The sequence below is a fragment of the Sander lucioperca genome, chromosome 2 (genome assembly GCF_008315115.2).
Source record: "Sander lucioperca isolate FBNREF2018 chromosome 2, SLUC_FBN_1.2, whole genome shotgun sequence".
In the NCBI taxonomy this organism is placed as follows: Eukaryota; Metazoa; Chordata; class Actinopteri; order Perciformes; family Percidae; genus Sander; species Sander lucioperca.
Window position 1 is genome coordinate 5,597,301 of NC_050174.1, and position 27,632 is coordinate 5,624,932.

Sequence of the window (27,632 nt, forward strand, 5' to 3'; positions counted from 1 at the left end):
CAGCTTTAATTTTTTGCAATCTCACTACCAGTTTCTAAGGTGCCCTTTACAAAGGTTTTATGAGCTGTAATTACTACCTTTATTAACGGTTAATAAATCATCTAATGTTTTATAGATCAGTCATACAGCATTAATATAACTTTTGGTTTGCTTTGACACTTTTCTTTAGCTACCTTTATTGTACTGTTCTCCAAGTAATGTACAATAGTTCAGAACAATTAATCTACTAAACTAAAAACTAACCACAGGCTAACTTATTAGGGCAGACAATCTTGCCAATAATAAAGGCTTACTAAGTGCATTAGAGGGGTCTTTCTTAGGAATTATAAAGCTAGCTAAAAGAACAATGCAAGTGTCATGCTGGAGGACTATCCACAACCTGGCAACCCAAAAGCTAAACATCCAATGTCGATGAGGCTTAGAACTATGTGATGCAATTAATGTAATACCTCATGTCCAAAATGTCACATGGTTCAATTCCAGCTGAGGGCCTTTGTTGCATGATATACTTCTCTCTCTCCACAGTGTCGACGGAAAAATGCCACAAAAAAAGGCATCTGTAAATCAGAAAAAAAGACTGAGAAACTGAAGTACTGGCACAGCATTGCTTTGTATTTAATAATCCTTTTCCAGTGAATCTGGAATGTTCAAAAAAGAACCAAAACAACTTCAGTAGAAAAAATATTAATCTAATTTTTTTAAAAAGTGAACTCTGAAATAAATAACTTAAATAAATAAATGAACAAATTAAAAATATAGACAAAGTATCATATCAAGTAGGTTTCCCAGCAGGTATGGAGTCTTGAGCTCATGGATTTTTAAATGAAAGTATCTTCGATGTTTGGTAAAGTGTGTGTAAACCTAAATGAACTGATGTATATATATATATATATATATGTGTGTATGTATGCATACACTGTACTGTACTGTATATCATTCAAGGTGTGTGTTTAATGCATCAGTGCGTTTCTGGCAGCGGTCACAGTGTTCTTCATCAGCATTGCGACTGTCATCGGACCCACGCCTCCGGGAACAGGTGTGATGAATCCTGCCTTCTCCTTCACTCCTACAAAAAGTCAAACAAATTGACAAAGAGTTTAAGCTATAGTGCGTAGTTTCTGTCGCCCCCATGAGGAATTCTAATGGCGTTTTTCCATTACATGGTACCTGCTCGACTCGCCTCTACTCGCCTTTTTTGGTTTTCCATTACGAAAAAAAGTACCTGGTACCTGCTAACAGGTACTTTTTTTAGTACCACCTCCGTCCAGGTTCCAAGCGAGCTGAGCTGATACCAAAAGGTGACGTGAAAACCTGCAGACTACTGATTGGTCAGAGAGAATCGTCACTGATCACTGCGTCGTCATTGCTACAGACAGACGGGGGTGTCCTGAACAAAACCGCCATTTTTAAATTGTTTAGCCAGCGGTGGTTTTTTTTGCTGCCTCCAGCTTCTTTTGAAACAAAATCTGTCTTCTGGCTGTGGCAACAGCCACATGCCGAGAATCAAAAACAACACACCTTCGACGTTCTGTGTGTGTGTCACGTTAGGTCACTGCAGTTTCCTGCGGCGTCGCTATGACGACCAGCCATGCTCGCCTCAGGCATGAGGTGGTACTAAATCTGCACTGGAAAATGGGGGACGGGGCACCGCGGCCGAGTCGAGCCAAGTAGAGTCGAGCAGATACCATGTAATGGAAAAACGCCATTAGTGACTAAATGACAACGAAACTGTCGGCGCGTCCACATGATACAAGCATTACGTGATCGCGCACACACCCCCACCCCTCCTCCACGCAGTTGCTAGTAGCCAAGGAGGACACGGAGGATTGTTAAAACATGATGGACTCTTCAGAAGAGGTAATTATCTTCACTCGAGCCTCTGCGCGGGAAAGTCACCGGACGACACAATCTTCTAAACATAGCCATACTGAGAAATACAGAGAGAGTTGTGTGGAGCTGATAGTCTTAATTAGCTTTGTAGCAACTCATTTGTCAATGGCTTGAATGTAACGGACGTTCATTAATATCAAAAAGTTACGCACTAAAGCTTTAAGTTCCTGTTTCTCAGGATTTTTTTTCAATTTGTTTTTGTTATTACTGCTGTGCTAGAAATTATTTAAAATGTGCAGCTTTATTCACCACGACAACACAATTTCACAGAACTCTCCATTTCTGATTAAAATCTAATGGACTTATTTTGATTATTTACCCTCAAAGTCCACGTCCCCGATGAGCCGGAGTTTCCCTGTGTTTGGGTCCTGGATGCGGTTTATGCCCACGTCGATGACGGCTGCCCCCTCTTTCACCATATCTGCTGTGATCAGCCCAGGAACACCTATACACAGGAACCGAGAAGGCGTTTATAGTTAGAAGATGACGTGGCTTCCTTATTTGTTCTAAGAAAACTATTTCAATTACACCATCACATGGGAGTGAGAATGTCAGCTACAGCACTGCAGCCCATGGACACATCATGCCAAAAATAAGATAAAATAGGCTTTGTTGATCCCACACTGGTGGATTCCCTTGTTACAGCAGCTCAAATGCCACACAACAAATAAGAAAAATACACATTAAATAGCAATACACACACACACACACACACACACACACACAGAATAAGAGTAATAATAGTAATATGAATAATATAAACAACTCTTTTATATACAGACCAGTAAGAATATACAGATGAAATGAGCTGCTGCGTTCTGATTAAACAAATTAATTTAGTATGCACCTTGTAAGCAAAATATAATTTGAAATTATATTAGATTTCCTATTCCAACCTCCACACCAATTTTAAGATCCCATAGTGGGACAAAGATACACATTTTGCAGGTTCCAGTAGACTAAACAGCAAGTCCTTTCTGCTTGCCATCTCCTTTTAATCACAGGTTCTTGAGGACGAATTATTACTTTATCTTGGACTTAAAAGTCAGCATTGCAGAATAAGACGATACCTTAGCTGACTGTCTAGGAGGAAGGAAATAATTAAGCATTGTGTATTTATTTTGATAACCCCTCTACTTTGATGATGGCTGCCAGAAAGCTGTCAATTTGAATTCCTCATACTGCAATTACAGCTACTCAACAGAGTCAAATAACAATTAAGTACCAACTTAAGAAAATACTGAAGAAAAGCACACAGACATCAGAGGAGCTCATCAACACGCTAACCATAAACTACACCTGGATAATTTCCTACTAACAGCAATTCTAACCATTAAACCCAGATGCGTGAAGAGAGAAGAAAACCATTGTTGACAGTTGTACAGGGGATGGCTAGAATTCACTTAATCATACAGTGCAGCGTGAATGCAGTTTCTTATTTTCCCAAGTCAAAACTCACAGTTAGGCTAGATGAAAAGAAAATAAGGTGCCCTTCCCAGATAGCTGCTTTTAGTCATCAGGAAACATCCTCCTATGTATTAGAAAGGAAGTACAACATGGCACCCCCTAAGACATACACAGTTACTTAAGAGTATTTCGACAGATACTCCTGCCCTGCATTGACTGATTGTCTCACATTCCATCTGCCACACATCACTATTGTTCTCAGAAAAACTGTCCGTGACCACAGTTGGAGCAGAGTAGTAGGTAAATATAATGAAACTTCAGTGTTGAATTTTTCGATTTTGACGTGATCACTTCAAGTAAGGGCTGGTAAGCACTTTCACAATGTGTCCTTCTCGTTGCGTTACCAGGCCACATAATTCCTTCTCCAACATAATTAAACAGCATCTGAGACTGGTTTAAGGAGTGTACATATGAAGCTAGAAGTGCTTCAATAATAATTCCACAAAAAACAGAATACAGTAAAAATTTGTTTGATTTGTAATGCAAAATTGTAATTAATAGAAAAAAATGGTCCTTTAAGGGAATACAAGATTACACATTATTAGCTAATCCAGTTATTTGAAAGTGAAAACAAAGATGAACAATTAAGTTATTACTCAGACAAATGTCCATTTGATTTTGTATTACGTGGTTCATCTTTGACCTAATATCTTTATTGTAGTTGTGCTTACAGCAGGGGTCTTCAACTTTTTTTAAGCCAAGGACCCCTTAACTGAAAGAGAGATGGAGCAGGGACCCCCTACTACATAGTAGTACTGCATAGTAAACTGGGCCGACATTAACATGTAGGGCGGCCTAAAGCCTTTATACAGACCTTTTTTGCATAGAATACTAAGCTATTCAAATAGCATACTAATTGTTGGCATGATTTTAAAAATCAAGTTTTAATGTTAAACATACGTGTGGCACAGTGAATCCAAGGCTGATTTATACTTCTGCATCGAATCGACGGCGTACCCCCTCCGACCCCTCTGCGTTGCCGCAAACCCCCCTCCGAGCCCTCCGCCGTAGCTCGACGTGCACCTCCAAAAATGTGTAACTTCGCGTCAAGGCGACGCAGACCGCAAGGACTGTGATTGGTCAACTCGTCCTGTGTGTTGATAGTCAGTGTTTCAAGCAGCCTACTGTGAGGAGTAGCAACATGCTAGTTCACTGACATAAGCTTTGCAAATAAACTCAGACGTATTTTGGTTACAATGACGGGGTTATCCGTTTGTAAAGTGTCTATGTGTCAGTAACTTTTTGAAATTAGCACCACCCCAGCAAGCAGTACTTTGTGGGCAGTTGTGCTAAAGTTTGCTTGTTAACATAACATAAACTGGCTGGCAGACACCTCGCAAATAACCTCAGACTTATCACCCCCTAGCATTATGGCGGTGAAATGCACCGCGATGCAAAGCAACCCCGACGCAGAACTCCGAAAGGGTCACAACGCCGTAGCTACAGCGTGGAGTTGACGCAGAAGCATAAAACAGCCTTTAGGATGAACTAATCTGTGGATGGCCTTAGTGACTACCTTTCCTATAGGCCAGTAAGCAGTGGGGATTTTTATTCGCTAATAATATGTTGGATTCTAGGGGTGGGGGAAAAGAAATCGATACAGCATCATTTCGCGACATTTTCTTTGGCTGCCAAGTATCAATCTATTATTATATATGTGTTGGTCAGTTTGTCTGCTTGACAATCCCATTTTGCAGCAATAAAATTAAAGTGAGATGAACAAACAGAGACATTTATCTTTTTAAATAAAACAGATGTTGACAAAGTTTCCTTTTGGGGACATAATTTGAAATTGGGAAAAAAATTCTGTTGGAAAAAAGATAAAAAAAATATATAGGGACCCCCTGTTGAAGATCCCTGGCTTACAGTACAACAGGCAAATATAACGGACATTGCCATGCTTCCTGTATGCCACAGACTGCAACCTAATGTGAAAATGAGACATTTGTTTTTGTAAAAATCAAAAGGCAGATTTAAAAAATAATTTATATTCACTTCATTAACTCCATTCAAATTTGGCTTGAAATTGCCACATTTGAACACAAATAACCTATTACGGACCTTTGACGTAAAGGAAATTGATTCATTGAGAAATTAGTCGCATATTAACATAAAAAAAAAAAAAAAGTTAGTTGCAGCCCTAAAGCTGACTGATATGTTGTGAAAACCTCTGCATGATTTTGTATTATTAATCAACTTGAAAGACTTTGCTCTGTATCAGATATGTCACTTTGTTAATAGTTTTTTTAACTGACAATGAATAGATAGGCATGTGTCTTAATGGGGTCTAGGGTATAATTACCTGCAGCTGCAATGATTATGTCAGCCAGGCTGGTTAGCTCCTTCAGCTGTTCCTTGGGTGTACATCTATGGGCAATGGTCACTGTGGCATCACCTGAGAGGAAACAGATTTCTGCCAGGATTACATTTCACATCTGGCAATTATATAAAACAGAGAAAGATTATATATCAAAAAACTCAACAGATCTTGGAACAAGTCTCTTTTGGATAAGATAAGATAAGATATAAGATATACTTTATTGTCCCCGAAGGGAAATTTCTTTTGGACTCTGTCCATTCCGCAGCTTTACAAAGACAACACAAAATACAGAAAATAAGCATCTCTCAACACATACTCTCATGCAACACAAAACATGCTCTCATATACATTAGACAGGTACCTATACAGTAGTGGAACTACTTATTAAAGCAACACTGCGGACAGTGACAGATATCCTAACTAACTGACATGTTTTTTAGGGTTTCCTGAGGCGTGCCTACAATAAAGACCACCCTTGCTAACGTCAGGAAAAACATATTACACATTTATGAAATATAACATTAACCTTCAGGGGAAAAGAGCAGAGGTACTATATCACAAACAAAGAAAGTCTTATTTAATGAGTCAGGCCCGTCACCTATGTACCTGAAGTTTTTATTTTCTAAACACAAGCTCCAGTTTATAAAAGAGCTGCCATTTTTTTAACTTTTAATGTTGATGAATATTGCACATGGACTACATGAAACCTGCACATCTATTTAAGCATCCTGGTGCTTAAGACAACTGCATTATTTGATTTGTCAGTTTACACAATTGTGGGCAAAAAAGTTAATATAAAAGTTTAATAGTTTTTATTTGTTTTATTATATGTATCTGTCTGACTTAGCTCAGGAGGTAACAGTGATTGATCGATGACACAGCACACATTGACTCCACAATAAAAAGTCAGTGAAGCATGCTACAGTATAAAAAAAGAAAATAGTCTGAGTTTTTACAAGCTTGGAAAAGTAGAAGCAAACAGCTTTTGGTCAGGGTATGTAATTTCTTAGTGCTGCGAGCGGTACAACATTTACCTCCTTTGTATTGAGTTTCAGAGGAGGATATCTCAAAAAAACATAGCACATAAAATGTAAACTATTGCATTGGCTCAGTAGCACTAGGGGTAAGACTAAAGAAGTGTAAGACTAGAGAAAGAGTGTGTACGCACTTGTTAAATATAAAAATTACGCTAGCCTGCTTATTATTACCTTGTTTATTATATTAATCTTGATGATGAAATTGTCTTTAAACTCATCAAAGCAGTGATTCATTCTTCAGTGCACTACACGACAGGTGGTACATTACACAATGAAGGAAAGCAACATGACGATACTAATCCTAATCTTTATCTAAAATAGTCAACGACATCCTGCATAGTCACATCTGAACTGTGACCAGGAAGACAGGTATGGGGCGAGAAAGAGGATCACAGGGCTTCAAGGAAAATAAGAATGAGAGGGAAAGAGGCAAGTCACAGCACATCAAACATCCAGGATGCATTCCTTATGAGGTGTGTGTGTGTGTGTGTGTGTGTGTGTGAGAGAGAGAGAGAGTGAGAGAGAGAGTGAGAGAAAGAGAGAGAGAAAGAGAGAACTGACCACAGAATGAAATTAAACTCCTAAACTAAACTCCTTATAAGTTTAGCAGAGTGTATTTGCCACAGTTATACCGGGTGCTGGTTTTTAGCTTCATCAGCTTTAAAACTATGTCATTGTGTGTTGGTTCACTTTAGCCTTTTATTTCAAGGAATAGTAGAGTAACAGCCCAAGTTTCCAACATGCACAAAATTCAACTTCAGTGACACAATCTGATATAAAATGCAAATAAGGATTGAAACCATACATAAAAATGCAAGTTCAACATTTTTTAAGACGTATCTAGGTTATATTTTGACACGCTTTCACTTGTTGGATTCTTGTTCAATAAAATGCATAATGGAAGGTCTGAGTAAAAACCAGATATTCTCAATCTCAGATATTATCTAAGTAAACTTGGTGTGTTGACAACTGGCTTTGCATTAATATTAAAATCTAAAAAAGGTATGTAATAGCTTCAAAGGGACCCTGGATACTCAGTGTGTACAAGCTTATAAGATTAAACAGTGCAAGTCGAAGGATTTTAATGGAAGGTTGTTTTTTTGTTTTTTTAGGTCAGATAAGTTCCTTTAAATCCTTTAATAGACTAGCCCACCAGTCTATGATAAATTACATATAAGACCTAAAGACCACAAAATCCCCAGTTCAATTCCAGCCAAGGAGTAATATTCATATTGATATTTCAACCTGTTCTCTCCTTTTTTTGTCTGCCTCTACTGTTGAAAATTAAACAATGGGGAAATGCCACATTAAGAAAAGAAAAACACATAAACAAAAGACTAGAATTATCACAGCAATGTTCCAGAAATGTAAATGATGTGTATGATCTGTTGCACTATAGTGTTTATCTCTTCCTCTTTATTCTCTGCCGGACATGCTCGGTAACTTAAAAGAGGTGTTCTAGTTTGAACGGCATGTATCAGAAGCTTTACGTAGCCAAGTCGTTTGAGACCGCCGTGGACTTAGTCTAGTTCCTACACTTTCACCAGCAAAGCAACCCAAAACTATGACGCAGCCCTCTAATACCTCTTTCACACCACCTACCAGGGTTGGGCTAGGGTTGTCTGATCAGGGTTCAACCCTCTTTTTGGAAATTCAAACCAAGCCAGTCTACATGGGTATATCCCTGGTCATGACAATTCAGAGATCACTTGGGTCAACCCGGGAGCAATGCATAACAATTACCTAAAGTGCTAGAAATGGGTGGGGCTTTCACGTCATACTCAGTGAACAGCTAACATCACATACTCCAGTCCATCTGTGTACCACAAGAACTTATATGTTTTGTAGCTACTTGAATCTGTCATTGTACAGTAGGGAGAGATAAATGCAGCTTACTTCATGATTGTTTCGCAGAGATTACATTCTAAAATACAAATAACCATCAAAAACTTCTCAGATGATTTTGTGAAGAGTGATTTCTCAGCTCTGCATATTTATTGCAGCAGCTGGACAAGGAAGTAGGTTACTCTAGGATACATTTTTGACTATTTTAAGACGAGGGAAGAACATTTCTCTGTGTTGGATTTCAAAAAAAGAAAAGTTGGGCTTTGCCGTTGGCTTCCTGACTAATTTTTTAAAAAGACAGACAAAAAGAGAGAGATTCGCGTTCCCCAGCAGCCGCACTGAACTGCAGGCTGCAGACGGGTGTCTCGTGCCAGAGAGAGGGAGTAAGAGCGGCAGTACAGAGAGAATTAAACACAACTTATTTTCATACGTTTGGGTTCTAACGCTGGGTTTTTACAGGCAGTTTAGCCTGTAAAACTCTGCTACCTCTCTGCAAAAGGCAGACTAGTGAACATCCGGCCACTCCTGAAATGAATGAAATGAATTGAACCGCTCCACTCTGCTGTTGTTGAAGCTGCCTGTAATAATCCTAGTTTTATACATTCTATGGTGAAAACTCAGCGTAAAGCACAGTGAGACAAAATTTATGTTGTTGTTTTTTGTGTGTTTTTGTGTGTGCAGCGAACATAGGCGGCGACCTGTGACGACTGCCCCACAGTCATTTCCAACCAATCACATAATTTGTCCCGCCCCGGCTGTTAGCGACCCAGGTTGTGCGCAATTCATATTGAAATCGACCCTAGTCTACCCTGATCAAACCCACCTGGCGACCTGGGTCGCGAAGCTGAGTAGATCGGGGAGGATTACTATTCAAACACACAGTGGACCTAGGTATAACCCTGATTGAGCCATTGGTGTGAAAGGGGTATAAGTGAGGACAGTGGGGACTGCAGCTGTGTTTCAGTCTAATGACCTTTATGTCTGATAAAGTTAGAGATGTTTGGAGCCAATACCGATACCAGTATTGGTATCAGCTCCGATACTGCCTAAAACGCTGGTATCGGTATCAGGAAGTACTGGAGTTTATGCACCGATCCGATACCACATAATACAGCCCTAAAGAAAATCTACATTAAAGTAGTTTATTTATGTTCTTTTTCCATTATAACTGACTGTCAAACTGCATAATAAAAGAAAGTTCTGTGGCAGTCATTGTTTGTGTTTGTTCATGTTTCACAAAGAGTTTAACCTGAGCCAGACTAACAAAGATAGAAATAATATCACATCCATACAGGGATAGTAGTATACACTTGTTAAAACATAATCAAATATATGACACACTGGTATCGGATCGGTACTCGGTATCGACCGATACGCAAGTTCAGGGTATCAGAATCGGTATCGGGAAGCAAAAAATGGTATTGGGCCATCTCTAGATAAATGTCCGATGTGCAAGATCACTTTTTTTAGCTTACCGACTCCTTTCTGCTATACTTTGACAGGTCAAACATATCTCGTTGCTTCATCTAAACAGCAAATCCCATGCAATACCTTCCAAGTCCCCTCCCTTCTTCCTACACCCATAAAAGGACAGTTAATCCGTCTGCCCAAAGTCTCGCCCTGTTTGTACTCTTCCTTCACAGTTTCTGTTTTTTTTCTCTTGGAACTCCTCTGGCAGGACATGCACAGGTATTTATTGTTTAATTAAAAAGGTGAGGAGTCATTAAAGCCCTTCAGTTATTGGTCACATCCTGATGACAAAAAACATCAAATACCTTTCAGGGAAAGCCAAGATGGTGCAATATAATTTTGCATACAAAGAGCGGCACTCATGTCATATTACAATGCTGACCTACCTGCACAGACAAAGATAAGCATGCATTCATGCGCACACACATAAATACAAACACACTTACCCCCGGGGCGTTCATGCTTGCGATCAGTGTGCAGCAACATTGCGATGGGCATTCCAACATTTTTGGAGCGACCAGCGACCAGCACATTCTTCCCCACCGTCTCAATACCTGCAAACATATTTTTAAGGGGACAACTTCAGTGTTCAAGGAGCAAAATTGTTTGAAAAACACAAAATACTGAACTTTAACAAAAACATCACAGAGAGCCCGGGGCAGTATTTCACCTTTGACTGATCAAACAGGCATGTGGAGGGAGGTTTTTCTTCTGGCTGCACCACAGCCTGGCACCACAATGTCGCGCCTGTGACAATTACTGTCAGCAGACACCAATAGTCAGTAAAGTAATTGAGAGTGGGAGGAGAAGTATGTATAAATTAGACTGATATTTCAGTTTGCTGATAAAGTTTATATTAGAAATGTAATTTCTTATATATTGATTGGGGAAGCTTAGATGTAATACGGTTGTGAAATAAATAATTCATAAACAAAGAACTGACTAAAGAAGTAAATTAGTGGATAAAAGCCCTATAGATGATACAATTACAATGCAAGTTTTGTGACTATTATTTTTTGTTTCCACAAACTATCTCAACCTGACAGTCAACACTACCTCTAGTCCTCCCTGCCCCAAAAGCCCAGTAGTGTGTCCATGTAGTGCGGAGACAGAAGGAGAAATAAACCTACCCCTTCTCATCCTCAACACATTCTTAAAAAGGGACAGCGGAAAGCATCCTAAGCAGCTTCAACACAGTCTGGTATGGGAATTGCAAAAATTCGCTAATAGATAGTAGCTGATAGTGAAAACAGGGTCTCTCACTTCTTCATAGAGTAGAGGGCACTTATCATTAATAGCATCATGATCATCATCATAAACACTTCATCCAAAAAAGCCTCCAACATTGTCAAGGACTCTCCCACACGCTTTCATGGACTCTTTATCTCTGCTTTCTGGCTGGGAAAAAATATGTTTTTCATGTAACATTTCTTAATTCTTCAGATGGAAATCAACATGTAGCATGACTAAGTTCCTTGTCTTAACATGAGAAAAGTATGTCTTTTTAATTAATTAAATTAGCCCTGCTCTTTGAAGAGTGATATGCCTTATTTTAAGTAATTGTCATTTCATTCCGATTGGAAACTTTGAACAATATTTTTGTAACTCATTATACAAGTAAATCTGAAAGATAGTGCACTGAGACTATTTTGTGAAAAAGAGCAACTACACTACATTTTGGCACAGCACATTCTTGATTTGGCAGAATATTTACATTCTTACTTGGTCAAAAAGCTGACTGAGTGGTCCAGTGCATTTACACAGTAGACACATTTGAAGTGCAGGTCGGAAAATGATTGTTAGGCGCCATCTAGTGAGCCACACATGAAAAGACAGGATGATCATGAACATGGTCACAATATCCCATTCTGTTTCTGAGTTATGGCATTGAATAATGGCCAGAAAAGTGTTTTTGCATAACATTATGATGTCACACAGAAGTTGACCTTTGACCTTTTGTGTGTAAAATATCATCACTTCATCATTTTAGCCTATCCTTGTGTGAAATTTTGTTATAATTGGCAAATGAATTCTTGAGTCGGTTATGTCTCTGGCCACGGCTGTCGCGGCTCAGAGGCATAATAAAACAACAACACAAACACACCATGAAAAGCACATAACACAACAGCATTAAAAATTGAGTTAAAAAATGAATAATGGAGCTGAAGAGTTTTTTGTGGTTTACCTGCTCTTTTGATGATCTCCCAGACAGCTGCAGGTGTGGCAGGCACCATGGATCTCTGGTCTAGACACAGCTTACCGATATTCACAATATGGAAGCCGTCCACATCCTTCTCTGGAGCGATGGCATTACATACTGCTCGCTCATTGATGTGCTCTAAGAAGTGAGGGAGTAGGACAGATACTTAATGATATTACATATAATAGGGTAAGGTCATGCCATTCAAAGGCAAGAAACTTCACTCATACATTCAAATAAAAAATCAAGTTTAATAAACCAAACGTTACTATAATGGAAGTTTACTTATTTAACTGAAGCCTACCTTAGTCCAATTTTCATATAGCTTCCACAATGATTTTTGTGGAAGCTAGGGAAGAATCATATAGATGCAATCACTGCAAATTGAACTGTACAGACCAGCTCTTTTGTTTAACTTTTATGTCAGTGAGAAAAACTCATGTGCAGCTGTGGCGCCTGTGTTTACCGGGAAGTGGCAGCTGCACCAACAATCCACTGACCCTCCAGTCACGGTTCATCTTGTCAATCAGCTCCAGCAACTCCTCCTGGGAGACCGAGCTACGCCGCACCACTGTGTCGCTGGAAATACCTGGAGCACATACACATCACACACACTCCATGTTCATGTAACCATGCACAGGTTAGTTTGCAGTTGGGTGACTTCACACACTACATTTATTTTGCTTATGAAAAATGTGTTTATCCATGTGTATCTATATGTACATGCATGCCTGAAAATGGAAGATGTGTTCAGCAATGCATGTAATGCTCATACCCAGGATGCTAGCTGCCCGGGTCTTGTTCCTAACATAAGTACGACTGGCTGGGTCGTCCCCCACCAAGACAACTCCTAGGTGGGGTCTCATGTTGCCCTGAGCTACCAGCTCTTCCACATCACGCTGGATTTCTCTGTGGAGCTGACGAGCCAACTCTGTTCCCGAAATCACCACAGCGGTGTGCCTGGAGAGGTAATCCATAGAAACATGAATGAATGCTGGTCCTTAGGAAATGAATCCTTCTGACATTGGTGATAGTGCTAACAGTTTATATAGCGCCACCATGAAGTTGAAATGTGTGGTTTTAAGTGAAATATATATACAGTGAGGAAAATAAGTATTTGAACACCCTGCTATTTTGCAAGTTCTCCCACTTAGAAATCATGGAGAGGTCTGAAATTGTCATCGTAGGTGCATGTCCACTGTGAGAGACATAATATAAAAAAAAAAAATCCAGAAATCACAATGTATGATTTCTTAACTATTTATTTGTATGATACAGCTGCAAATAAGTATTTGAACACCTGAGAAAATCAATGTTAATATTTGGTACAGTAGCCTTTGTTTGCAATTACAGAGGTCAAACGTTTCCTGTAGTTTTTCACCAGGTTTGCACACACTGCAGGAGGGATTTTGGCCCACTCCTCCACACAGATCTTCTCTAGATCAGTCAGGTTTCTGGGCTGTCGCTGAGAAACACGGAGTTTGAGCTCCCTCCAAAGATTCTCTATTGGGTTTAGGTCTGGAGACTGGCTAGGCCACGCCAGAACCTTGATATGCTTCTTACAGAGCCACTCCTTGGTTATCCTGGCTGTGTGCTTCGGGTCATTGTCATGTTGGAAGACCCAGCCTCGACCCATCTTCAATGCTCTAACTGAGGGAAGGATGTTGTTCCCCAAAATCTCGCAATACATGGCCCCAGTCATCCTCTCCTTAATACAGTGCAGTCGCCCTGTCCCATGTGCAGAAAAACACCCCCAAAGCATGATGCTACCACCCCCATGCTTCACAGTAGGGATGGTGTTCTTACGATGGTACTCATCATTCTTCTTCCTCCAAACACGGTTAGTGGAATTATGACCAAAAAGTTCTATTTTGGTCTCATCTGACCACATGACTTTCTCCCATGACTCCTCTGGATCATCCACATGGTCATTGGCAAACTTAAGACGGGCCTTGACATGTGCTGGTTTAAGCAGGGGAACCTTCCGTGCCATGCACGATTTCAAACCATGACGTCTAAGTGTATTACCAACAGTAACCTTGGAAACGGTGGTCCCAGCTCTTTTCAGGTCATTGACCAGCTCCTCCCGTGTAGTTCTGGGCTGATTTCTCACCTTTCTTAGGATCATTGAGACCCCACGAGGTGAGATCTTGCATGGAGCCCCAGTCCGAGGGAGATTGACAGTCATGTTTAGCTTCTTCCATTTTCTAATGATTGCTCCAACAGTGGACCTTTTTTCACCAAGCTGCTTGGCAATTTCCCCGTAGCCCTTTCCAACCTTGTGGAGGTGTACAATTTTGTCTCTAGTGTCTTTGGACAGCTCTTTGGTCTTGGCCGTGTTAGTAGTTGGATTCTTACTGATTGTATGGGGTGGACAGGTGTCTTTATGCAGCTAACAACCTCAAACAGGGGCATCTAATTTAGGATAATAAATGGAGTGGATGTGGACATTTTAAAGGCAGACTAATAGGTCTTTGAGGGTCAGAATTCTAGCTGATAGACAGGTGTTCAAATACTTATTTGCAGCTGTATCATACAAATAAATAGTTAAAAAATCATGTATTGTGATTTCTGGATTTTTTTTTTTAGATTATGTCTCTCACAGTGGACATGCACCTACGATGACAATTTCAGACCCCTCCATGATTTCTAAGTGGGAGAACTTGCAAAATAGCAGGGTGTTCAAATACTTATTTTCCTCACTGTATATATATATATATATATACATACATTCAATTTCTTTGACATGTGTGTCCTCAGAAGGAATTGTAATCACTTTTGTAACCCCCAGCAGCAGCTGGTGGCGCTAGAAGAAACATTTAGCTAAATGTTTCTTCTAGCGCCACCATCAGGACTAAATTTTAAATGTGTATAATATTTGATTTATAACTGTCAGATACTTGAAAAACGAATTAATTAATATCCCCTCAGCCCCAGCTGTACTTTGTACACTTTGTGTTACATTTATGTTTAATTCTTCACTACGCTAAGCTAGCAGCAGCACTTCAGAGGCCTGCTGATAGAAACAAAGCAGCCTTTATTTCTTCTTTTTTTTTTAGTAAAAGTGCATGCTGGGAGAAGTGAACGTGAACACAGATTATAAGCGATTCTTTCGTCCTCTATTCACCAAAGTAAAAATTGGACCCATTTTTCACAAGCCACATATCTACAGAACATTTTGACACAAAAATGGCATTTTTTCAGACGGACACATCAGGGGAAAATTATCTTAAGTTTGAGACCTGTTTCTGTCTCTGGACCAAACTCTCGCGAGATCTAGCAACAGAGACGCTAATGTCAGCTAACGTTCGTGAACGCCCAAACAAAACTAATCTCCTTGATGCTAAATATGTCTTTCAGCTGTGTAAATATCTAACGTTAGTAAAAGAACATATTAAAAGTATTGAAATATAACTTTTAATCCATCCACACGACGTTCACTACAACGGCCTCGTTTGAACCATAGAGAGTGTCGGTACACGATCCGTTCTGCCTGCACGATCCGTTCTGCACATGCGCAAAATGTTCGCGCATGCGCGGTTGTACGAGGATTTACGACACTGCACGATCTGTTCCACGCTTCCGGTCGACAGCCAAGCTAACGTTAGTTTAGCTAACAGCTAATTCGGCTAACTGCTAGCTGAGACAGCATGTAATAACTTTAAAACACCCTCAAAATATAACTTGAAAATAAACGTTGACATATATAACAAACACCTAACATATATAACAGCTGTTACGTCAGTTCTACTTTACTTGTGCTCATTTAAAATACAATCACTCAATACTTGTCTTTATTGTTATTACTGTGAAGTCTTAATTTAGCTGTAGCCTGCTTTTCCCATTACGTTTGAGTTAACGTTATTTTAGACTGAATCTAGCTGTCAGCTAGCGGTTAGCCGAATTAGCTGTTAGCTAAACTAACGTTAGCTTCCCGGTGGAGGCTAGCCATAGGCTAGCGTGGAACAGATCGTGCAGGTCGTATGGATACGTAAAACAGTATTATCTTGCGCATGTGCAGAACGGATCGTGCAGGCAGAACGGATCGTGTACCGACACGATCCGTTCTGCCTGCACGATCCGTTCTGCACATGCGCAAAATGTTCACGCATGCGCGGTTGTACGAGGATTTACGACACTGCACGATCTGTTCCACGCTTCCGGTCGACAGCCAAGCTAACGTTAGTTTAGCTAACAGCTAATTCGGCTAACTGCTAGCTGAGACAGCATGTAATAACTTTAAAAGACCCTCAAAATAAAACTTGAAAATAAACGTTGACATATATAACAAACACCTAACATATATAACAGCTGTTACATCAGTTCTACTTTACTTGTGCTCATTTAAAATACAATCACTCAATACTTGTCTTTATTGTTATTACTGTGAAGTCTTAATTTAGCTGTAGCCTGCTTTTCCCATTACGTTTGAGTTAACGTTATTTTAGACTGAATCTAGCTGTCAGCTAGCGGTTAGCCGAATTAGCTGTTAGCTAAACTAACGTTAGCTTCCCGGTGGAGGCTAGCCATAGGCTAGCGTGGAACAGATCGTGCAGGTCGTATGGATACGTAAAACAGTATTATCTTGCGCATGTGCAGAACGGATCGTGTACCGACAGAGTCTATGGTTTTGAACGTTCAAACGAGGCCACGCCCCTTTAGGAGACAGGAAGTGTGTACCGTTTCATACCATGGCGCCGCTTGAAATGCATTTTAGTATAGAGGATCTTTGATTATATCCATAAACTGTTCATATTTACAGTCTATGATTAACGTTATATTAACTAAAACTGGCGCCATTGCTATGTGGTTCCCCTCATGGTTCCTCTTGTCAAACACGGTCTAGCCAATTTTTGAAGAACCGTAACTGTTGGGTTTTGGAGCTGTAGCTAGCTAATGTTAACGTGTTAACGGAAACGACTAACAACAACGTTACAGGCAAGGCAACCACAGTGATAAGCTAACGTTGCTATTTTCTTGTCTACCGTTTGCGTTAATAATATTATTAAATTGTGGTGAATTGTGATTAATGAGATACCTGTGTGCCTAAAAGACTGCGGTATCGGTATACGGTCATTATCAGCACCTGTGATTCACATTTTCGGCTTGGAGCCTTCCGTCCTCTAGCCGCAGTAGCAGCCAACATTCATTGTATGAATGCAGTGGGTTCTTACACGTAAAGCCAACGACAACCTGAGAAACTACGGTGAGTTATGTAATAGTGACACGTTTGTTGAGAGCATTAGTCGATTGAATCAGACCTGTAATTTCTCCCTCAGCTAAAGGTAACGTTATATTCGTTAAACCTGCCCTCTCTACCGTGAACGGTGAAACCTGCTGTCAATCACCATCCTCTGACACGTGACGGCACACACACACGCCTTCATCACCGGTGCTGAAGCTGCTCATTCCTGCCGCAAAGCAATACCGTACAATAAAAGAAAAAAAACAACGCTGTTTTAAACGGAGTGCCGTTTACCTCGTCGCCGACTGGTGAAGATGTCTCCTTTGATTCTCGCATTTTCTGTGCATCCGCAGTTTGGCCCGGCAGCAGTGATGGTGTAACCTTAACGGGCTACAAATCCTGAAGGAGGAGCGTAGCGGTGCAATAGAGGCCGCCATGTTTGTGTGTGTCTGTCGTAGAGCGTGTGTACGTCGTGCGTACGCGAGAGGGAGACGGGACAGGGCAGTGTGTAGCTTCAGGAGCAGAGTCTGGGTGGTTGACGTTGCCATTATGAATGATAGGCTGTACTAAACATACTAATGCTTATGAGGAAGAGGGAACGTGTTTGTAGCTGATAATTTATTTAGCAAATTGAATGAAACAGAAGAAAATGTAATGATTCCTGAAGAAAGAGCTGCAGTGAGTACACAGTGGTTTCAGCAAACATAGACCACATTGTGTTGGAAAAGTACATTTTCTCTCAATTAAAGTGAAAACTAATTTAATAATTGAACATGTAAATTAGAACTGCTTGGTTGTCCATATTGTTCAGGTGATAAATCAGAATCAGAAAGGGCTTTATTGCCAAGTACGTTGCACATACAAGGAATTTGTCATGGTGTTGTTGGCGCATGTCACACATTCAAATATAAGAAGGATAAAAAGAATATAAATAATATAAGTATAAACATATACACACAGTATGTATTAATAATGATAAAATAAATGTAAATAGTAAAATAAGTTAAACAGTAGTAAAAAGGAACACTACAGCAGAGTAGGTACAGTGGCATGAGGAGCCAGAGGTGTAGTTTGGAGAGAGTCAGGGTGGTTTCCGGGCCTTGTTTAGAAGGCTAGTGGCGGAGGGGAAAAAACTGTTTATGTGGCGTGAGGTTTTGGTCCTGAAGGACCTCAGCCTCCTGCCAGAGGGGAGTGGCTCAAAGAGTTTGTGCCTGAGGTGGGAGGGGTCAGTCACAATCTTTCCAGCACGCTTCAGAGTCCTGGTGGCGTATAGGTCCTGGAGCAGCAGCAGATTGCAGCCAATCACCTTCTCAGCTGACCGAATGACATGCTGCAGCCTGCCCTTGTCCTTGGCAGTGGCAGCAGCGTACCAGATGGTGATGTAGGATGTGAGGATGGACTCAGTGATGGCTGTGTAGAAGTGCACCATCATTGTCTTTGGCAGGTTGAATTTCTTCAGCTGCCGCAGGAAGTACATCCTCTGTTGTGCTTTCTTCACGAGGGAGCTGATGTTCAGCTCCCACTTGAGGTCCTGGGAGATGATAGTTCCCAGGAAGCGGAAAGACTCCACAGTGTCAATTGTGGAGCCACAGAAGGTGATGGGGGCAGGTGGGGCTGGGTTCTTTCTGAAGTCCACAACCATCTCCACTGTCTTTAGAGCGTTGAGCTCTAGATTGTTTTGGTTGCACCAGGTCACCAGGTGGTCAGCCTCCCACCTGTAGGCGGACTCGTCTCCATCAGAGATGAGTCCGATGAGGGAGGTGTCGTCCGCAAACTTCAGAAGCTTGACGGACTGGTGACTGGAGGTGCAGCTGTTGGTGTACAGGGAGAAGAGCAGAGGAGAAAGAACACAGCCCTGGGGGGGTCCAGTGCTGATGGTCTGTGAGTCGGAGACGTGTTTCCCCAGCTTCACATGCTGCTTCCTGTTAGACAGGAAGTCAGTGATCCACCTGTAGGTGGAGTCAGGCACACCAAGCTGGGAGAGCTTCTCCTGAAGCAGAGCCGGGATGATGGTGTTGAAGGCAGAGCTGAAGTCCACAACCAGAATCCTGGCGTCGGTTCCTGCGGAGTCCAGGTGCCGGAGGATGTAGTGGAGAGCCAGGTTGACTGCATCATCTACAGACCTATTGGCTCTGTAGGCAAACTGCAGGGGGTCCAGTAGGGGATCAGTGATGTATTTGAGGTGAGAAAGCACAAGGCGCTCAAAGGACTTCATAACCACAGAGGTCAGGGCGACGGGTCTGAAGTCATTAAGTCCTGTGGTCCTTGGCTTCTTGGGGACAGGGATTATGGTTGAGGTCTTGAAGCAGGCTGGCACGTGACATGTCTCCAGTGAGGTGTTGAAAATGTCTGTGAACACTGGAGACAGCTGGTCAGCGCAGTGCTTCAAGCTGGATGGGGAGACAGCATCCGGTCCAGCAGCTTTCCTGGGATTCTGTCTCCTAAAGAGTTTGTTGACATCCCTCTCGTGGATGGAGAGAGTCGTCACTGAGGTGGGAGGGGGGGTGGAGGTGGAGGGGACCTTTAAGGAGGGCATTGGTGGGGGGCCCAGGACCCTGTTGAGGTGGGGGTGATGCACAGTGGCTGTAGCTGTAGGGAGGTGTCGTGGGGGATGGTGTCAGGACTGTCCTTTTGTCTTTCAAATCGACAGTAGAACTCGTTCAGGTCGTTGGCTAGGTGTCGGTCATTGAAGGAGTGGGGGGGTTTTAGGCTTGTAGTTGGTGATCTGCCTTAGTCCTATAAAATAAAATATACCATTTTGTGTGGGAAAGAAAAAAGATGACACTGTAGGAAAGAAAGAAAAAGAAAGATGACACTTTGGAAAAGGGTTTTCTGGATGGAGCATCCAATTGTGGAATAATGCCACTGAAAGCACACAGGTTAGAGTTTGTCATAGTGTTATTAGCCTATACAAAAAAAACTGAAAGTTAAAGGAGAAGTTTGACATTTTTGGGGAATCACTTTCTTGCTTAGAGTTAGAAGAGATCCATAACACTCTTCTGTCTGTATGGTTGCCAGTTATCTAATCCTAAACACAGTGAAAGGGAAAGGGAGAGCTAACTTGGCTCTGTCTAAAGTTAACAAATTCCACCTAACAGTATCTCTAAAGCTCACTAATTAAGCTCAGGGAGTCACTGAGCCCAGCCAAGAAATAGTCCGGCACATAACCCCAGTTTTTAGCAGATTAAACAATCAAGATATAGCGTGTTAATGAATCACTTTTACACTGTATATGTACACTTATACAACAAACTTAAAAGATACATTTTGCTATGATCATCATATTGGATAACATTCTAGGGCTTGTATTGAAGGATTTGAATGCATACTCTAGTGTATACATTTTATCAATTGCAGTATTTTTTAGGTGACATTTATACTATGAATTCTTATTTGGGTTTCTATTTCATAGCCACAGATTTAAGCATAAAGCCAAGATTAACCATATTAAAATTACACTATGAAGTGATAATAACCAAAACTGAAAAGCAGTCAGTGTCACAGCTACGCCCTGTTTTGCCACAAGATGGCAGCAAATATCTGGTGCAGAGTTAACTGAATTGTGGAGGGTCCAGTTTAAATGCTTGAAGAAGAAAGAGGTTTTCACTCAGAATATAATGTACAAATCACATTTAATATCTGACTGGATCTTGATTGTAGGATCGAAGGAAAAATGACCGACTGATGAAGAAAATAGGGGTAAACAATGCAGGCACATTACACAAACCTGTCACAATTACATTCTTATAATGCAACTAGGAGAAAGGTATTTGTTGGATGCCTGGGTGGGTGCACAAAGCACATGACTTTGGCACTTTGGACTGGAATTTATATCCAGTCTTATGTTTTAAATCAGTGTTTACTTTTTCAATATCTACTCAAGACCACTCTTTTCCTTGTCCTGAAACAAGTATTAGTTGTCTAAACTTAAACATAAACAGAAAATTGGATATGTTTGTCTGTGTTCAATGTCACCTTGTTGTCATTGGTAGAATAACATGTAGAAACATGAGGTTTTGCAGCATAGATGCAAAAAACAAAAATCACAAAAGAAAGTCATGTTTCAATGTAAACCTTCACGATACATTTTCTCTACAGGTGTACATGGTTTTGGGACATTTCACATGTGAACTAACATTTTACATAAATGTCTGAAAACCACATATACTATTGCTAACACAATATATGAATTAATCACATATTGGTGTTAAAAAGTTCAAGAAAAGAGAGTTAGGAGCATTTGTAAAAAGGCATTAAAAAAAGAACTGAAATGCATTGTAAACAACTGATAAAATCTAAACTACAGATTCAAGTATTCATGTATGAAGCTTGGAACAAAAAACCTCAAAAACATGCACTTATCACATCATTCTGAATTATGACGTGATAAAGTTGTAGATTTAATGAAGCCATAAAGATTATAGTACCTAGGACATTTAGAATAAAGGTTTGTGAGTAGTGGGAGTGTATTCAGAAAATGTGGTAAACACCGCACCCAACCAGGCTTGCCCGGACACGAGACTAATACAGAATGTACTCATTATCCTGTGTGACAAAAGTTAAGCTGCAGTTTACTTAACTTATGGCTTTTACATACTGTTTGCCAATCCATAGGTTAATTATGTAACTCCAAAAACGTTGCTGTACTTTAGAATACATTTATTTGTCACTGAGACCATAGTAACATGCATGTGATCTGCTGCAAAACCATACATTTTTTTTTCTGTTCCAATTGTTTTATTGTAATAACACAGACTAAATAGGAAACTCCAGGAAAAGCAAGAACAAAGGGGATTGCTTTCCTGTAACTGGGATGAAGGTGTGATATTTGTTGTGTGACTGCTGCAGAGCAGAAAGTACATCTGAGGCACAAGATGTTGACCATTCAGTGTTTGGTTGACAAGTGCTGCTGTCACATTCACAAGCTTCTGAACTGGGTTGCTACACCTGAATTAAGAAAATAAATTACTATTTGTGTAAATTGGATCATTGAATCTTAAGAAGTAGGAGGATGACTTTGGTGAGAAGACCAAAGACAAGACCAAAAAAAATCATCAATTGAGATGATCCATACAACCTCAATATGTGTCAGACACATTTGCCATCTTTACTCAGAATTTGATCCAACCTGTCATCGGTGTAACCAAGCCCAAGCTATCCTTATTTTGGTCTTTGGTCTTGTCCTAGTTTTAAACAATTTTGGTTTAAGGTTTTTGAAACCTTTCTGTGCATAAAGATAGACCCAGAAAGCAAGTTGGGGAGTTTTGATACTGTAGCTTCCTCCTCGCTTTTAGCAAGAGGTCTCATTCTATACGATTGGTAATCTAGTCCTCCTTCTATACTTAGTTGATGGGTGGAATGTAATTACATTTACTCAAGTTCGGTACTAAAGTACAATTTTGAGGTACTTGTTCTGATTATCTCCATTTTATGCTACTTTCCACTATATGTATTTTAAAGCTTTAGTTACTTTGCAGATTTAAATTATCAATACAAAATATAAATTAACTAATACATTCTGATATATTGTTATAGATAAGATACACAGCAGTATATAAAGTGATTAAAATGATGGCCACCTTTACCAGCTGCAACATTAAAGGGATGTACACATTAATGCATCAATAATTATAATCCAGTAATATATGGTTCTAAAAGGGAAAAAAAGATCATTCTGTATAGTGAGTTTCAATTCAGGATTTTTATTTGTAACTGAGTACTTCTACACTGTATTATCTCAAGGGGGTAAGCTTCTCCTCGGACCGCGAACCTCCTATGGCGCCATTTTGATGCTACAAAGCGATCACCTGACGTTAGCATTCCATTGACTGCCATTCATTTTGGCGCCACTTTGACAGCGAATAACTTTACATCTGAAAAGTTTAAAGACTTTATTTGTCCATTGTTTATTTCTAAAGAAACACAACAATGTATAAAAGGCTCCATTACCTTGTACCTCACGTTATGGCTCCGTAGCAGACGTTTTTGTAAAAATAGGCTAACGATTGCGTCATAACCACGCGACTTACTGTCGCATAGTAGAGGAATTACCGTATAGTACAGGAGAAGCGCGCAGGCAGTTTCGTCTCACATTTACGTCGTCTCTCTCAGTTGGAGGCTGCGCAGTAACGCTCAGCGCTCACCGGAAAAGTGCTTCTAAAGGCCTTCACTGGTCTCCGTCCAGAGCAACGGGATCTTTTGGTCCATTCTTATATACAGTCTATGTATTATCTAAATATGTTTCTCAGTAGTTGTTCTGCCATTTTTTATCTTTGCTATCTTATTTTATTAAATCTTATTGTTTATCTTATTTATTAATTATTGTATTTTTGGTTTGTGTGTGAGTGAGTATGTGTGTATGTCCTTGGTATGATTACAGGAAAAGATGGATTTGTTGTTGGGAGTGTATGTAGAGAGTTGGCTAACAGGTTATATACATTTTGGTGTTGTCTTTTAATATGTTACAGCTGTGGCCTTGTGTAGGTTGAGAAAGTGTAGGCCTACATGGCGGTCAGGTCCAATGTGGAATAATAAGGTAGGCCCAGATAGGCGTGGGTGAAATTCTGTTTAGAGTTATAGTAAGAGTCAGTAAGACAGTAAGAGTTGTTCCACCCAAACACTGGCTGAAGGGAGCAGTCATATCTCAACAAGCATTAACTCAAAAGAGAATGTATTTCTCAGATCACACACACACCAGTGCTCCTACATAATCATTACGTTTCATAAGGGATTTCTTCTTTGAAACTATAAAGCCACTCGAGGTTACTGTGGGTTGTTTAATTGTGTGTGTGTGTGTGTGTGTGTGTGTGTGTGTATATATATATATATATCTTTGCTTTTTAACATTTATGTTACACACGTCTGGTTTAATTACCCAACAAACAACCCCTCCTTTCTCTCTCCCACCCACTATTGTTGACTGGCTGGTCCTGTTGCATAACACATGAATGCCTTAAGCACGTGGCCACAGCCGTAATAGCTGGGAATAATTTTGACGGATTAAACATTACCATCGACCCAGTGATCAAAACGTTCACACGCAAACCACATTTAACCTCTGAGGCGTAGAATAGTGGCGGGGTCAATTAAGGGAGATATTCTGGTCAAATAACCGATTTTTTCCACCAAAATGAGTTAACTCGCCAAGACGGATTCGTCTGCTCGGCACGACCATAAAAAAATAATCCACAATGAAAGCAGACTATGGGGAGAGAACATTACACTGTGTCTGCTCTTAACTAGATGTGAAGGTACACTCAGTTACTGTCGGACTGTGTGTTTTGGTCGTGTCATCTTTGCTCGGGACAAAATACATTTTGGTCCCTCTTATTTCTAAAGGCTTTCTGAGATAAAAAAACAAGCAAAAAAAAACAGTTATGTAGGAGAATGTAATTTAAAGCAAAATTCAGACATTGGAGATAAATACCCCTGCTGTTACAGAAAATGTTAACACTTTAACATTCTGAATAATAAAATCAGATTCATAAATAAATGCTATAAGAAGACATGCTTATGGATTTAACCATATTGGTAATTAAGCAATATCCCTAAACACGTTAATGGTGTTAAGTGTATTTTCCCTCTACATAGTATCACCATGTCCTCAACAGATTGACCACTACTCCTCTCTCTTCCTCTCCTTCCCTGTCTCACGCTATTCCCCCCTCCTTCATCCCATAGCTGTCATCCTGTAGATCCTGAGCAGTGTTAAAACGACGGCTCAATCGCTAAACGCCCGGATGAGAGCAGCAGGCGACATTAAGGGCAACATGGTCGCATGAACCGAGGACAAGCATTCCAGGGGGGACGACAGCCACTGCTGGAATCTGTGACATTTTCGACGCAACCCACGGAGGACGGTTTCGGGAAAATACAGACAGAGATAGAGGCGTGGAGGCGGAGAGACACAGCACATTTCCCCCTTGTGGTGTCCTATTTCGTTGGTAAGTACATTTTGTCTGGCAAAAAACCCGCTGCCCCTGTTTCTTTTCCTTTTCGACGGGGTTTTTATCTTGTTTAGCCACTTAACTTGCGCATTTCTTTGTGGTGAGCGTCTGTTCGGGCTGCATTTAACGAGGAAGAACGGGCCTGGTAAGTGAACACAGCGTAAAATACCAATGTGTACTTAAATCGGTTGCCGCAGCTCATTACCACGCCGTCTTCACACATGTAGCCTATGCATGTAGGTTTGGCAGGCATCGCTGTAAATGTTGCAATTCACCACAAGTGGCTACATTTTGTTTTTAGCGTGCTAGTGATATTGTTGCAACACTGTTCGCATGAAACTAAACGAGTAGGCTAATTGGAGCTGCTACACGTGTGTGTGTGACTCCACATCCGATAGAACAGCACCGATCCAGATACACTGTCTGGTGGTCTATCAACCGGTCTGAACCAGTGTGGGAAACTGAAAAAGGTAGCACTTGGCCCAAAGCACGTATTTCAACGATAATCGAATCACTTCGCTGTTAATAACGCGAGTTCGTTTTAATCTGTTGAGCTTTTCGTGCGGCGAGTAGACACTGTTTGACGACAAGGCGGGTCGACAACTGGACATGCGCACTGCCACTACCGCCCTCTTGCCCCAAAACAATAAGAAGTTGGGACTAGCCTACCTAAAACATCTCTGAAGTACCTCGGGTCACTTCACTGAGCTTGAGACACGTGCACATTGCTGGCGTGTCTACCTTGCTATTGGACTGTGGATGGTCTCATTTTTTCTTTAGGACAGTCAGACAGCACAAGGGAACAAACCTGTTCACCTACAGATAGCCTATGTATCTGCAATGGGAAGGCAGATAACTATTGTGTCCGACAAGTTTGTTTCTGCTACTGAGGCCCCACCAGGTTTTCAGGGTGAGCCTCTTCCTTTGTCACAATGATAGATAACCTTTTTTCCAACAACAACAAAATCACAAACACTGGGACATAGGCTACCCACAGTCTACATAGAGGGGTGGAAAGAATAACAGGAACACCCTGCAATTAAAGTATTCAGATAATTTACTAAAGTAAAAGTAGAAATGCAGCACTGTTAAAAGTTCTGTATTGAAAATGTTACTTAAGTGTGTGTTTTGGTGAAATGCACTTAAAGTATCAAAAGTAAAAGTAGGCTACTTAATGCAGAAAAATGCCCATTGTAAGTGCCATGCTATTATATATTGTATTACATTTACTTTTTCTGTTGTAGCTGGTGGAGGTGGAGTTAATTTTAACTGACTACTACTATTTACTGTTGGGAAATTTAATCTATCTCATTATGTTTTGTAGCAACTATTGTAAGTAACTATTAACTATTGCTGTCAGATACATTTAGTGGCAGGAGAAAGTACAATGTTTCCCTATAAAATGTAATGAAGTAGAAGTACAAAGTATCATAAAATAAAAATGCTACTACTTTATTACGGTACTGAAATAAATGTACTTACCTTTTACTACTATAATGCAGACGCTACAAAATTTGCCATTCAGTAAAGAGTGTTTTAACTCAACTAAAACAGTATTTATTGTATGGCCATTGTTATGGATTGCATTATAATGTTATTTTGTCCACTCCGTTATTTCAAATAGAATAGACCAATTTGGAGTGGATGTCACGGTTACGTCACTGCAGTTGCGCATGCATTGTGGTGGCAGAAAAACAGCAGGAAACAATGATGAATATACTGTTTTTTTACAATACATCCATGATTTTTTTAGGGACGGCCTTTTTATAATACATCAATGGGGGCGGCTGACTAGTTAGCTAGTTAGCTTGCTTATTCTACCATGTTTTAATGATACACTGTTAGTTAGCTTGCTTATTCTACCATGTTTTAATGATACACTGTTTACAGAAAATAAGCTGAACAGCTGGCTCCAGAGACTGATAAGCTAGCTAGCTAGCTCTCTAGCTGGCCCTAACGTTACCCTATCCATCTCCAGAGGAGCTGCCTCCGCTCTCCGCCCAGTGAAGTAGTCTGCCGGCGACGGGGAGCACTAGGGACCGGCTATGTATGGGGTTGGGCGATATGTTTAAATTTTGCAACTGGCGGCTGCGGCGGCTACCCCTACCTCTCTTTCTCCTCCATCTGCTGGGAGATATGTTCGATCAGCGAGTTCGCTTTGTTCCACAAGCTCTTAGTTTTTTTCAGTCTAATAAATTAACAAAACAACCTCACAAACTGACAAGAAAGGAAATATACTTATCTTCCTTGTTAAGCAGAAAAAACCAACCGT

General features: G+C 40.5%; 2 protein-coding genes across 8 annotated transcripts in view; one reads left to right on the forward strand and one right to left on the reverse strand.

Annotated features, from left to right (window-relative positions):
• Positions 1–591: 591 nt before the first annotated feature.
• Positions 592–26,157, reverse strand: mthfd2l (methylenetetrahydrofolate dehydrogenase (NADP+ dependent) 2 like). Of its 5 annotated transcripts, none has more exons than XM_035998943.1 (8): positions 26,050–26,157; positions 13,005–13,189; positions 12,696–12,818; positions 12,215–12,367; positions 10,476–10,583; positions 5,660–5,752; positions 2,210–2,335; positions 592–1,066 (listed from the first exon to the last, which is right to left on the reverse strand). In XM_035998943.1, exons 2-8 carry the CDS (start codon positions 13,093–13,095, stop codon positions 951–953), a joined length of 810 nt encoding a protein of 269 aa, XP_035854836.1. In that variant the 5' UTR covers positions 13,096–13,189; positions 26,050–26,157; the 3' UTR covers positions 592–950. The 5 variants fall into 5 exon arrangements, with proteins under 5 accessions (XP_035854836.1, XP_035854837.1, XP_031161604.1 ...); XM_035998944.1 differs by lacking the exon at positions 26,050–26,157 and adding an exon at positions 23,364–23,382; XM_031305744.2 differs by lacking the exon at positions 26,050–26,157 and adding an exon at positions 17,709–17,903.
• slc20a2 (solute carrier family 20 member 2) overlaps positions 17,220–27,632 on the forward strand; it is a 65,242-nt gene continuing 54,829 nt past the window's right edge. The window contains exons 1-2 of one of the 3 annotated variants that reach the window (XM_031305707.2): positions 17,220–17,435; positions 25,095–25,357. The gene's annotated coding sequence lies outside the window, so the exon portion shown is untranslated. Of the gene's footprint in view, positions 17,436–24,490; positions 24,665–25,094; positions 25,506–27,632 lie in introns of those variants that run through there. The other 2 variants (XM_031305708.2, XM_031305713.2) reach the window with 2 other exon arrangements.

Excerpts from the sequence above, each read along its gene's own strand:
- mthfd2l (XM_031305744.2), bottom strand. The coding sequence starts at position 17,851 with ATGGCGGCCTCTATTGCACCGCTACGCTCCTCCTTCAGGATTTGTAGC. Across the intron at positions 13,190-17,708 it reads CTTCACCAGTCGGCGACGAG|GCACACCGCTGTGGTGATTT; the intron begins GTAAACGGCACT and ends TTACCTCTCCAG. Across the intron at positions 1,067-2,209 it reads CGGGGACGTGGACTTTGAGG|GAGTGAAGGAGAAGGCAGGA; the intron begins GTAAATAATCAA and ends GACTTTTTGTAG.